We start from the raw sequence: 13,574 nt of genomic DNA, 5'->3' as shown, positions 1-13,574 counted from the left end.
ATATCAATTGCAATTAACCAACAACTATACCTACAAATTTAACATAAGTCGGTTTTTTCATCAAACCATCTATTCAACTCCAAACTACAAATAAGCATTATCACATATATACTAGAACATATCCTAGAACTAATCTATCATGCAACCGAATTGGTCTCTCCTCCATATAATATATAGGTACATATTATATACTCCTCGATTGATAATACATCCCGAGCCATATTCCCCAAATCACGGTTAGAACCAAATCAACCAAAATACAAAGTAAAACATTAGGGAAATTAGGGTTTTTGAAGGAGGTCAACCTTATAACTAAATTCTCAACACCGTATATGAATCGTCCATACCAACATGAAGATTGAACTACAATATTACATTCTTACCCACATTCCTTAATTCACACCGCATCTCGAGCCAAATTTATCAATCCATGGTTTCAACCAAAATACACAAGAGAAATGAAAGCCCGGTTGAGCAAATTTGGGTTTTTCGAGGGGGTTTACCTTACAAATTGATGCCCAATGCAATGCCCACGAAATCTTGGGGTGGATTTGGGAATATTTGGGGAAGGGAGGAGAGAGGACGACCGTGTGGGGATGAACCCTAGACAAGGAGAGAGGAGAGGAAGAGAGTGGATAGCATAGGCTTCTGAGTGTTCAGTCAAAAAAAGGAAAGACAAGACCAAGCAATTCTAACAGCCATCTTACAATCTTTAAGATTAAGAATTGGAGTGTCTTCTGGCAAATAACCACATTTATAGAGTGTCTTACCCCAAAAGTGCCTTCCTGCGATGTCTTGTAACAAAAATTGCCTTTTTTTACCCTCTCGCACGCTATCATATAAATCTCTGCTACTTAGGCGTTGTTTAGTTCCCAAAATAAAAACTTTTCACCCATCACATCTAATGTTTTGACATATGCATGGAGTATTAAATGTGGAATAAAAAAACCAATTATACAGTTTGCGTGTAAATTGCGAGATGAATCTTTTAAGCCTAATTACACCATGATTTGACAATTTGGTCCTATAGTAAACATTTGCTAATGATGGATTAATTAGGCTTACTAAATTCGTCTCGCGGTTTCATGGCAGAATCTGTAATTTGTTTTGTTATTAGACTACATTTAATACTTCAAATGTGTGTCTGTATATCCGATGTGATAACCAAACCTAAAATTTTTCCCCAACTAAACAAGTCCTTAAAAAAATCAGTAATGGTGCTCTTGTTTTCTGGCACAACAAACGTATATGACAGGCACGCGTAATATCCAACGGACTGGACCACAAACCCATCGCGTAATGCACCCATCACCATCTCCACAGAGATCGCGCATTGCGCGGACGGTTTCATCCTCCGTAAATGACTCCTCCGCCTAGGGCCGGTCCGGAGATTTGGGAGGCCCTAGGCGAACTTGACACTATAGGCCCATAAGGAGTTCTATAAAACGCATATACCATATAGTGACACAAATAAATATTTCTAACATGGTAAACAATAAATCAAGCAGTTTGATATAGCAATTTATTCTCGATAAATAATATCGATGGTATAATTGACAACAAAAATAACACCATAGAAACAAAGTAGTATGAATAGCTTAATAGGAGACCACAGATATCCTATATCCCTTATAAAAAGAGTTTCTTCGCGCATTTCTCGAAGCGAAATCATTAATGAAAGTTTGGAGATCAATGCTCTCTAAGATATTCTTCTCAATGCTGCACATAGCCAAGCCGTTCTGAGCACCCGAAAATAAAATTTTAACATTGTAACACCAGAAATAGTAAAATTGCAAAGTAAATTATACAACAATAACCATAAAAATTATAGCCTAAATAATCTAACTTTTGGAGTGGGAAAATCATGCAATGATGCAAAGCAAGAAAATCCTAAGTCCATAAGTAATAAGTTGCTAACCTAAATTTCTTAGAAAAATCGAAGAAATAACACAAGAACAAAAAACACCTTAGTTTTCCTAGGACTTAGGGCTAAAAGAGAATGGAGAGTGGAGATGGGAAGAGGCGTGAGGCGTCAGCGATTAGAGGCCGGCCCGACGTGCCGGCAGCCAGCCGGCCAGGCGCCCGCCGCCTGACAACTCGGTGAGGCGGCGAAGTGCTTGTGCCTCCCCGGTCTGCTCTGCGCGGAGGGAATATCAGAGAGGAGTAGACGTGTCGTGTCGCGGTTAGGTTGTGCAGTCAGGAGTCGCGCAAGACTCACGAAAAAAAAGGAGAAACAAAGCGGAGGAGACGCGCGTCGCGGCCTGGCAGCGCCCTCACTCCTGGCCTAGCAACGCAACCGCGCCTCCCTCCTTCCTAGGCTGCGCTTGCTCACTGGGCTAGGCTGCCCGCAGGGGGAGGGGGGAAGGGGTGGTAATCACGCCCTGTCAGCCTTAACCCTAGGCGGTCGCACAACCGACCTAGGCCCAGGGCTGGCCCTACCTCCGCCCACTCGTCGCCGCCACCCGCAACCACCACCATCGTCCCCCGCCGCGCACTCCACTCTAGATCCCCCCACTGAGCCGATTCCTACTACTCCTCACCACCGACATCTACTCCTTCACCCACCCGCCACGCGCATTGCCCACTTGCAAACTCAACTCCACCGCCCCTCCCGCATCCCCCCATCCCACCACCTCCTCCGCCGTGCTACCGACGGCCCCTCCACAGCGCCGCTGACGGCTCCAGGTCATCCTCGTCGTCGTCACACGGTCCCGGCCAGCTCCTCCACCACGCCGCCGTTGGCCCATCCACAAGATACGGAGATACCAGCTCGGCAACCAAGCCATTATGGCCCAGCCACCAGAGCCAGCCTGCCCAACCGACCAAGCAGGTCAGGCCGTCTTTCCCCCAATTTCCCGCCAGCCCACCAAACCGAGCCGCCCAAGCCTACAGCCTTTTGCGTTTTACCTGCTCGACCTCGTGTCGCGCGCACCTGCCCGGCGACCTAGCTCACGAGCCCCGGCCACCGTCGCGTCCGCTCCATCACCAGCTAGCTAAGGCTGTGCTCGGAAGAGCCTCTTCCCAACTTCCCTCTCGCATTTTCCACACTCACTCTTTTTAAACTGTTAAACAGTGTGCCGCGCACTGTACTTCGCTGCACCTGAGATTGAGCCAAGCCCAGAGTGGAAACACGAGTACACCGGAAGCGCAGCCGCTCGGTCGAACAAATCCACTGCCAACCTAGGAGGGGCACCAAGATCCCACAAGGCCACCAACCTGTTCGCTGCGCCGGTGCGCATCGACAATTACTCTATGTGTGCCATAACGTAAGTCACTTCGACTTTTTTTAATTATTTTTTTAAGTTTAATTAAGTTTATAGTAAAAACACAATAGTATTTCACCCAAAAAAACACAATAGTATTTACAACACAAAATAAATATATTATCAACATATATTCAATGTTGGATTTAATATAACTAATTTGACGTTAGAGATGTTGCTAATTTTTTTTATAAACTTGACAACTTAAATATGTTTAAAAAAAATCAAAACAACTTATAATATAAAACAGATGAAATGGAGAGAGTATTATAGAAGAAACATGTTTCATTTTAGGGGTCATCCTTTTTTCTCGTTTTAGATAAAACCAAATAGATCAAAAGTTGTCAAGGGGGTAACTTATATTGAAATCAAATAATGAGGCTGGAAAACGTTTGTTGAAGTTGAGTTTAATTGAACAGGGTTGAAAGCGGTTCTTTATTGGGTTAATTGGATCCATGCCATTACAATTGTGTCAAATTAGAGAAATGCCATTACAAATCGCCTATTTCGAAGCGTGCCATCCATATACGCGCAGAATAGTCTCCATGCCATGCCGTACGACGTAGGCTCGCTTTGACTCATTTTGACCGGTGTGTAGTTCCGTATGGTCGCAAATGCCCCTGCATACATGGTTACATCGGCGACTTGGTTGGGCTCGACCACGAGAAACCACTCCTCCGCTGTCCCCAAACCATTCTATCGACGGCGGCATAAACCCTAGCCAGCGGTGGCGGCGGCGGCGACGGTGAGTCCCTCGGCATCTCTGGGCGACCGTGGGAGTGACTGCGATGGACGCCCAATCGAGAACCCTTTCTCGGTCGAGCAGGTGTAGAGAGGAGCGGTCCCGGGCAGCAGCGTGCGACATCCCCGAGCTGAAGTGTGCTTGCGGGTGGCCGGCAGCTTCAGGCACATCGACGACTGTCAGGAATCCTGGCCGGCGATGGCTGCAATGCGGCGGAGAGGTGAATCTTTGGCCACGACAAATTTTGAGTTGCATTTCTTTGATTTCTTTCCCAATCCCCTTTCCTTCCCTTTCAAGCAGCAGGGTGCACGATGCTATTTATGGATCTGGGAGGATCTCCTCAGGGAGTATGTCGAGGAGATAGTGGCATACTGCCACGCCGGCGAGTTTGATAGCCTATGGGAGACATGTGACGAGTTGCGGTGGCAGTTGTTAGATGTGCAGGGTCGCAACATCGAGTTGTGTAGTATCTTGGAAGCAAAAGAGGCGCAATTGCAGCTCTATAGAGATGAGTTGAATCAGTCAAAGAGGGAGGTTGCAGAGATGAAGCACAAGATGGAATCAGAGAAGGCCATGCTCCAATGGGTTCTGTATATGCTAATGTTTATCTGTGTTCTTTGTGTGTCAGTAGTTGTAGGGAAGAACTATCTTGGATAGTTAATTACTGTGAATGTGCAATATGTAATTGTAAATGACTTGTGTAATGAATCCTAGTTTCAGTTTGAGCAAATGTGAGTAATTGTGCATTTGTAATTGGCCCGTGCATTTGTAGTTGTAGATTTTTAGCAAATGTGAGCAAAGCTGATAAAATGGGACTTATGAGACATGATTTTCATACATGATTTTCAGCAGCATATGTGAGCAAACATGATTTTCATGTCCAAATTTCAGTTCAACTAAAAACTATCAAAACTTGGCAATGTGAGAATGTTAGCAGTAAAACAACAAATTTGCTGGTATTTTCTGGGTTTTCCAGTAGAGAAACACAAATTTATCTAATTTCCAGCAGACCAACACAAATCACATATGTCGAGCAAGTTCATGAATATAAGGTCATATATGGACCAACACAAATTTATCTAATGGCACATGTAAGGAGCAATTTCATTCATTACATATCTGGTATTTCAAGCGAATCGACACAAATCTGAGAATGTCACATATATGGAGCAAATTCATTCATCATTGCAGCCAACTTCACATTCATCATTGCAGCCAAACTCAGAATACATAATAAGCAGGTCTTAGTGCCATTTCAGTACTACATCACAAAATAAACAGGTCTGCCAGTCATCACAACATAGGTGTGTCTTAGGCATTACATCACATAATATATTACAAAAGGGAACCCACTTCTGTGATGCTAACTTACACAGGCATTCACATCACAAATACCAGCAGTTCTTGGGACATCATATATTACAAAAGAAATCCCAGTAATCAGCTAGGTGAACATCAAGCTGGGTTGGTTGGTTGAGACCCTTCAAACCAATCTGATAGCCTTCTAGGAGCAGTTCTTGGTGGAGCACTGGAAGAAGCAAGAACTCTCCTCTTTTGTGGTGTTCGCTTCTTCTTTGGAGTTTCATGTTTCTTCTTATTTGGTGCTGATGAGCTAGCTTCAGCATTCACATTAGATGGCCTCCTCCTGCAAGTGAAAAGAAGAAACATGATTCAACAATAGTTAAAAGTACTGAAGTCATGGATCAAATCAGAGATCAAAATGGAAGGGTTCAGTACATACCTTTTCCTGGGTGTTTCTTCAGTAGCCATGTCATCTTCACATAGTGGTTCAGCCAGTTTGCATGTTTTCTCAAAGTGCTCAAACTGGTTGCATCTCTTGCATTTCACCTTCTTTCTCCCAGGCTCAAGACAGCCCCTTATCCTTTGCACTCTAGGCCTGCCAGCTCCTCTTCTTAGTCTTGGAGGATGCACTTTGAACTCAAGATCAACTGAAGGCCATTGTGACCTATCAGTCATGGGTTGAATCCTCCCTGCATAAGCTGCTCTAAAGTACTGGACACTGTAATATGGATGCACAAAGTCCTGAATCTTGCCCCTGTTGCTGCATATCCAAGCCAATGCATGCTTGCAAGGTTTTCCAGTGACCTGCCATACCCTACAAGAACAATTTTGGTTGTCCAAGTCCACAATGTGCCTCTGGGTGCTGTTATCACTCTCAACCATTGTGACTTCAGCAAACCCATGGTCACTTCTGGCCACCTTAACCACCTTCAAATTACTAGTTGCAGTGTTTAGCTCCTTCATGACACTTGGCAGGATTTCATCATCCATCTTGCTGGCACAATCTCTTCTAAGTGCAAATTTCTCCATGATCATTTCTCTGATGGAATCAACCAACTCATGTAAGAGCAAACCTTTTAAGCCCTTGATCTGGTTGTTGAAACTCTCTGAAACATTATTTGTCAGGTAATCACACTTGCTAAGTTCTGAAAATCCACATCTATACCAAATCCTTGAGTGGTGTTTCTCTAGGAACTCTATTGCATCAGGCCTGACATCCCATATATGCTTCAAATGCCACTGAAACTTATCCTCAGTATAGCATCTAGCAGCTGGATACAGATGATCAGTGAACACTGGCCCTTGGTACTTCTTCATGAAATTAGCATAGAGATGCCTCATGCATTCTCTATGCTCTACCTTCTTGAAAGCCTTACATGCTTTGTCTAAACCCTTACATGCATCTGTAGAAATAACTAAACCCTCTGTGTCTCCTATGGCCTTATTTAGTTGTTGCATAAACCAAAGCCAATTATCATCTGTTTCTGAGTCAAACACAGCATATGCTACATAATACAACCAGTTATGTCCATCTACAGCAGTGGCTGAAGCTAGCTGTCCAGTGTATTTACCAGTTAATCTAGTTGCATCTACACCTATGTAAGGTCTACATCCAGCCAAAAATCCATCTATGCAAGGTTTCAATGCAACAAAAATTCTCTTAAAGCACATCTTCTTGCCTACTTTCTGCAACTCAATCTCTACAATTGTACCTGGTGACTTGTTCTGCAGTGCAACCTTCCAGTTGAAAAGAAGCTGGAAGCTTTCTTCATATGTACCATGGATCTGGTCAATTGCCTTCTTCATACCAGACCATGCTTTGGAGTATTTCAGCTTGATCTCGTATTTTTCTTCAAGCTTCTTCCTACAATCAGTTGGTCCCTTGCCAGGATTGGTCTTGAGCCAATCATGTAGCCTGTTTGCACACCAGCCTTGAGTAGCCATCTTCCCTTCATGTAGCTTTGTAGAAGAACAAGTGTGCTCAAATGGAAGAACCTTAATCTGCATGACAAGTAGTGCAACACATAAGTAAACATCATCTGAACAAGAAAACAAAGGAAATTTGTGAAGAATTCACCTTTGCAGTCTTCTTATCCTCAATCAGAGATGCATGTATATATGCCAAGGGCAACCATCAGCTGCACATTTTGCAATAAACCTTGTAGGATCTGGCTTCACCGAACCTTTAGCAAATTCAAAACCTTTCACGATGGCATAATGCCTTACAGCTTTTCTGAGAGCTATCATGTCAGGGAACAAAGCATCTTTGACAATGTTTGGATTCTCAGGGTCATGAATGATGTTATAAATCTGAGGATCATGATCTGTAATCTGTGCCTCAGGAGCTGCCATAGCACTAGCACTAGCACCATTCTCTCCACTCTGAGCAGTAGCTGCAGCCCCCTGAGGTTCAGATCCAGGTTGACCTTGCTGTTTAGATGCAGGAACATATATGTGCTCATCATCAACACCAATATACTCCTCTTCATTGTCAAAGATATCTGCCTCTCTAACTTCTGCTTCCTCTGTTGTAGGATGGTCAGAACCTCCAACAGTAGGGATGTCAGCAGGGATTTCATGAGGGATGTCAGCAGGGAATTGAGGAGGGATTTCAGGATGGATTTCAGCAGGGATTTCAGGAGGCACCACACATATAGGATTTAAAGCATTTATAGCAAATGGCACACCCTTTGCAGCATCCAGGATGGATACAATAAGCTCAAAGTGGCTCTCTTCTACATACATTTCAAACAACTCTGGAATCTGGCCATCCTCCAACAGTCTCACATCCTCACCAATTAACTTATGAAAATACCATATGGCAGGAGACTAATTTGGGCAACAAGTTAACTCAACACTTAGGCTACTCAACACAAACTCAATGTTAAAGCTATCTGATTCCACAACCCATTGATGAGTTGACCCTTTTGTGTAAATTTTCCTACCAGCAGCATCTATTGTCACATAGCCTTGAACCCTAACGTCTACCGAAAACCAGTTCCTACCAAACAAATCACCACACATGAAGAATAATGCAAGCCAAAGATGCATGATGCAGAAAAAAGATGCTTTGCCTCCCAACATTACAGCTTTCAATTGATTTAGGGTTAGGGATACTCACGGCCTCGAACAGATTGTTGGATTGGATTTGCCTACATCCATCTCCTCGCCATCTCGCCCAGGGGTCCGCGGGGGGGTGGTTGTCGCCATCACACTTCCTCTGCCAAGGCCTACTAGCGGCGCATCTCTCCCGCTTGAATCCTCGCCTTCACCGCCGCCACAAATGCCGCCGCCAGCCAGATCTGGAGCGCGAATAGGGAGGAATGGAGTGGGGAATGGATGGGGCTAGGGTTTCGACTGGGAATAGAGTGAGCAAGCCAACGGGTCGAGCTGAAACAGGCCAGATTTAGAGCGTGTCTGAAAGGGGCATTTCTGTCCATACGGATATACGTATCCGATACTACGCGTCCAAACACGGGAGACGACCAAATTATGGCATGGATCAAGATTCACATCAATACGGATGGCACGCTTCGAAATAGGTGATTTGTAATGGAATTTCTCTAATTTGACACAATTGTAATGGCATGGATCCAATTAACCCTTCTTTATTTGCCATTAATCATATATAGGGTTAAACCGGTTAATCCAGGAACTTGGCACGACGACAAGCGGAAAGGCAGTTGCAGGAATGAAGGATGAAGGGTAGCTAGCAGCCTAGGAAAAAGAATTGCGAATATACTTATTATTTTTAATAACTTTACGTATATACTTGCACGGTAAGACTTTGCATAAATATATCTATCCCACAGGGTGAAAACACGAGACCGAATGTATGCCGCAACGCAAAATCGCGGAACCAACGGTCTCGCGGGATGGTCGCGCGGCACCGGCCGTGGCATGCGTAGGGTGGGCATATATAATGCTGTTTGACACTGTTTAGCACAATAGAGACACCGACTTTGCTACTGTTCACAGAGCTGGTTCCGTGCAATGGAATTGCGGGACCGTGTTGGTGTCACGTTTTTGAGCCACGGGACCGTCTCGGTGCCGTGCGCTACCGTTGGCCACCACGGTGGCGCGTTTTTGAGCCGGGGGACCGCCGCGGTGTCGCGCGACAATTCTACAGTACCGCGTGACCATCCCGTGTGATCGTCGGTCCCGTGTTTTTTGCTGCAACTAACATTTAGTCTCTCGTCCTTACCCCGTGGGACGGGTATATTTATGAAAATTCTTCCCGTGCAGGTATATAAACATAAATTATTAAAAAATAAGTATATTCATAATTTTTTTAGAAGCCTAGCACCCATTGAAGACAGTTGGAAATGATTTACATTCTCATCAGTTCATAATTCGCAAAGTATAACACGAACAACTTGTTTTTTCCTGGTTTTCTTGCTAAGACGATTGTGAGCTCAAACGAGTCGAGTTGGCCCATTATCGACGATACAACAAGTGAGGGATGAAAATGGGACAAAAGGAAAATTGAGGTGAAACGCAAACAATGAAAGAATTGAATTTGTAAATTTTGTTAGAGAAAAGAGGGAACTATGACCAATTGACTGCACACGGTGGCATGTCAGTGCCACAACAACAATACTATAGTTGGGAAAGTGTTTTTCTTTAAAATATCATCACTCGGAGATTGAATAGCTCGAGTTAAGCTTGTATGAACTGTCCATCATGCTGATTGCTGAGCTCCTTGATGAACCCGACGAGCCGCTCGAACTCCGCCGCCGACGAGCCGCCATCGGCGACGTCCTGCCTCACCTCGCGCGCCAGCGCCTGCGCCGACGCCCTGATCTCGCCGGACTCCATCGCCTCCCTCACCATCCTCTCCACGACGGCGGCGTCGCACACGTCCTTCATGTCCAGCCCCGTCCCCCACACGGCGCCGACGAACCGGCTGTTGATCTGCTGGTCGGCGAAGAACGGCCAGCACACCGTCGGCACGCCCTCGCCGGCGGCCTCCAGCGTCGAGTTCCACCCGGCGTGCGTCAGGAAGCACCCCACGGCGCGGTGGCGCAGCACGTCCCGCTGCGGCGCCCACCCCACGACGCGCGCCTTGTTGTTCTTCTCCGCCGCCGCGACGGCTTCGCGGAGGGCGCCGGCGCTCTGACTCGCCCCGACCATGTCCGGCCGGAGCACCCAGAGGAATGGGTAGCCGGCGGCGACGAGCCCGTGGAGGAACTCCGTGAACTGCTCCAGCGAGATGACGGCGAAGCTGCCTAGGCTCACGTACACGACTGATCGGTCCGGCTGCCCGTCGAGCCACGCCACGCAGCCGTCGTCCGCGCGCCACAGGCTGCCCGCGGCCGCCGGCACCGGGAACATGGCGTGGAGAGGGCCGATGGCGAAGACGTCGCGCATGCGCGGCGCGACGTGCGCGAGCGCTGGCCCCTCCATGGACGCGGCCGTGTTGAGCACGACCGCCCGCGCCCCGCGGCTGTGCGCGGTGACCTCGATGAGCATCTGCACGATGGGGTCGTTCTGGTCCTCGGTGCAGTTCCGGAAGTTGCCAGGAAGATCTCGCCGGCGCAGGAAGCTCTCCATGCCCGGAACGCCGCGCACCGGCTCGTCGAGGTCGCCGTCGGCCGGGAACAGGACGACCTCACCGAGCTCGAACAGCCTGTCGACTGACAAGTAGGCCAGTACGCTGCACGCGCTGGCCGTGCGGAAGACCAGCGACGGGACGCCGATCTCCTCGGCGACGTCGGCGGCGAACGGCATGCTGCCGTCGGCGACGACGCAGGTCACCGGAGGGAAGCCGCCGGAGGAGGCGCCGTCGTCCCCTGCGCGTACGAGCGAAGCGAGCAAGGAGCGGTACGGGACGCTGCCGTTGGTCCGCAGCGACTCGAGGAGCTCCACGATGTCGCCGACGGCGCGCGGGTGGTCGTCGGGGAGGCCGTCGGGGATGGACATGAACCGGAGCCGCGGCGAGTCGGCGCCGCCGGCGGCCGCGGCGCCACCGAGGCGGCGGAGGCTGTGGTCGGTGTGGAGGAAGGTGACGTGAAGACCGGCGCCGACGAGGCCGGTGGCGAAGTGCATCATGCAGTTGATGTGGCCCTGCCCGGGCGCCGGGAAGACGAGCACGTGCGCCGCCGCCGCTGCCGCCGCCATGTTCGTCCGCTCGCGCGGCGGGCGTCTCACTCACGGCACTGCGCTCTCGTCCAACCTGACCCGTCGTTTCCTTGTAGGCGCCTAGGCGATCTCATCTATGGCCATTTGGCCAATGGTTGGTTCTACGGACAAGTTGCTGAAAAAAAATGGTATTAGTAGAAAATTTTGGACGAGTCTCTAGACAGCAAATTTCACTGGGCGTATTAAAAACGAAATTGCTATGCTTCCAACTTGGATTGGGATTCGGTGACATTGCTCCGGTGACATTCCCGTGACATTGAGTCACTAACGTGTGGGACTCCTGTCACCGAGAATGTCACGGGGGAATGTCACTAAATCTGCGTCGGTCCAACTCATACTATAACTTATATCCGGTTAGTGTATATATAGGCATAAATACTACTTGTTTGGGTCCAGATGACAAGAAACAAGCTCAGTGAGTCGAATGGCTCGGTCATACGTATAGCAAGATTCTATTAAAAACTGCCGTAACCTTTCTGAGTGATTCAAAGTCTAGAAGTTTAATTTATTGTGTGATCTAGAGAAGGTGTTGTACTATTTATAACTGACTTTAATTTGTTTATTTTATTTCTCCCTACGTAGATCGAGTTCAGACTTCAGATTCTGTGGCAGGTGCTCACAATACAAATGTAACTTGCGGTTGCTGCCATTTGCCAACTGGCGGCAATAGGTCCATCTCGCCTTCCCTTACCCTCTCTTCTTCCCACACTCTCAATTTCACATCAAGACGGTGATCCCGAGACTGTGAAGGACAGTAAGGGTATTCTTATCTTTTTTATGTCTATTGTGTATATTTATATGGGATTCGGATCAGGTGCAGTCACTACTGTGACTGTAACTTTAGCAGTATCCATCATCCAACCATCCAGCACACAAGGGATGGTTTAGATTCGTTGTTTAATTTCCCCCCAGCTATTCAACTACTCTCTGACTCGAGCAGATGTGTTTTGGAGGGAAAAGTCTGAGAGGGAAGTAAGAATTGGCGCCAATTCTACCATGGGAAGCATACTTTACCTCCTACTGCCGCACATCACACGCAATTAATTTGGATATTATCTTTTTTTCCCTAGGGTTCTATTAATGTTGAAGATGTCATCTTATCTTAAAAGTTCATTTGAAGAGGTCAATAGAACTTAGAAGGCATCGTGCTGATTTTGGAAGCAGACGATGATCTACTTTTGGATCATGAAAATTTTTGTAACTGGGTTAATCTAGCAGTAGCATAGCTAGTTGATTTTGAAAGCTTTTGTGTCAGTGGATGCATGACACCCAATTTAAGCGAAAATAGTTAGGGTGTGTTTAGTTCACGAAAAGAAAATTTTTGAGTGTCACATCGGACATTTGACCATATATCGGAAGGGGTTTTCGGACACGAATGAAAAAATTAATTTCATAACTCACCTGAAAACCGTGAGACGAATTTATTAAGCCTAATTAATTCGTGATTAGCACATATGGGTTACTGTAGCTGTCGGTGACATGGGATCAGGAGTATCATGACTAGAGGTTTGAGGCAGACGCAATCGCCCACGTGGCCTGGCACCCTCGGGGGACGTCGGGCCCGAGGGTGATGTGTTCGACCTCCTCTTAGTCCCCCCGAGGGGGTCGGACCGCACCCGCCTCGGCCCCGAGGGCCGAGGCGCCCCGACCCCTCGTGGGTTTTTTCTCCGCGTGTATGGGTTAGGTGAGCACAGCGGGGCTCACCTAACCACATTTATTGCGGTTTGGCTGAGCGTGTCACGCCGCATGTAACGCAGTGCAGTGCACTCGTTTATCCGGTCTGTGACCAGTCACAGACCGGTCAGATCGCGGGTTAGGTGGCGACAGGCGATCTGACGCACGCCTCGCCCCATCCCGTCAGGACGAGGGCTTCTAGGCGCTCGTCCCCAGCTGGAGCTAGCGTGTTACCTCCCAGAGATGGCACGTTAGTGCTGGTTAGATATATGCCAGGCTTCATCCTAACCATTACAGGCAAGATGTTGTGTGAAGAAGGGCCAACATGTAGATTGCTAAACTGACACGTGGTGGACAAGAATGAGCGATTTGTGACCAGTCTGACACTGGTCATGTCGTCAGCAGACAGCCATAATCCCACGTCGCACCTGCTTCCGGCGGAAGTGGAGGTA

General features: G+C 47.5%; 2 protein-coding genes across 3 annotated transcripts; both read right to left on the bottom strand.

Annotated features, from left to right (window-relative positions):
- Positions 1-5,229: 5,229 nt before the first annotated feature.
- Positions 5,230-8,686, bottom strand: LOC136357527 (uncharacterized). Of its 2 annotated transcripts, none has more exons than XM_066312814.1 (4): positions 8,429-8,686; positions 7,385-8,308; positions 5,747-7,308; positions 5,230-5,650 (listed from the first exon to the last, which is right to left on the bottom strand). In XM_066312814.1, exons 3-4 carry the CDS (start codon positions 7,249-7,251, stop codon positions 5,461-5,463), a joined length of 1,695 nt encoding a protein of 564 aa, XP_066168911.1. In that variant the 5' UTR covers positions 7,252-7,308; positions 7,385-8,308; positions 8,429-8,686; the 3' UTR covers positions 5,230-5,460. The 2 variants fall into 2 exon arrangements, with proteins under 2 accessions (XP_066168911.1, XP_066168912.1); XM_066312815.1 differs by having other exon boundaries at positions 7,385-7,445.
- A 1,126-nt stretch (positions 8,687-9,812) lies between these two features.
- On the bottom strand, positions 9,813-11,578 carry LOC4343258 (myricetin 3-O-rhamnoside 1,2-glucosyltransferase UGT709G2). Its single transcript, XM_015790319.3, has one exon. It carries the CDS (start codon positions 11,425-11,427, stop codon positions 9,967-9,969), a length of 1,461 nt encoding a protein of 486 aa, XP_015645805.1. The 5' UTR covers positions 11,428-11,578; the 3' UTR covers positions 9,813-9,966.
- Between the last annotated feature and the right edge of the window lie 1,996 nt (positions 11,579-13,574).

This window comes from Oryza sativa, chromosome 7, assembly GCF_034140825.1.
Source record: "Oryza sativa Japonica Group chromosome 7, ASM3414082v1".
In the NCBI taxonomy this organism is placed as follows: domain Eukaryota; kingdom Viridiplantae; phylum Streptophyta; class Magnoliopsida; order Poales; family Poaceae; genus Oryza; species Oryza sativa.
Note: the sequence above shows the minus strand (reverse complement) of the source record. Positions and strands in the feature narration are given on the sequence as shown.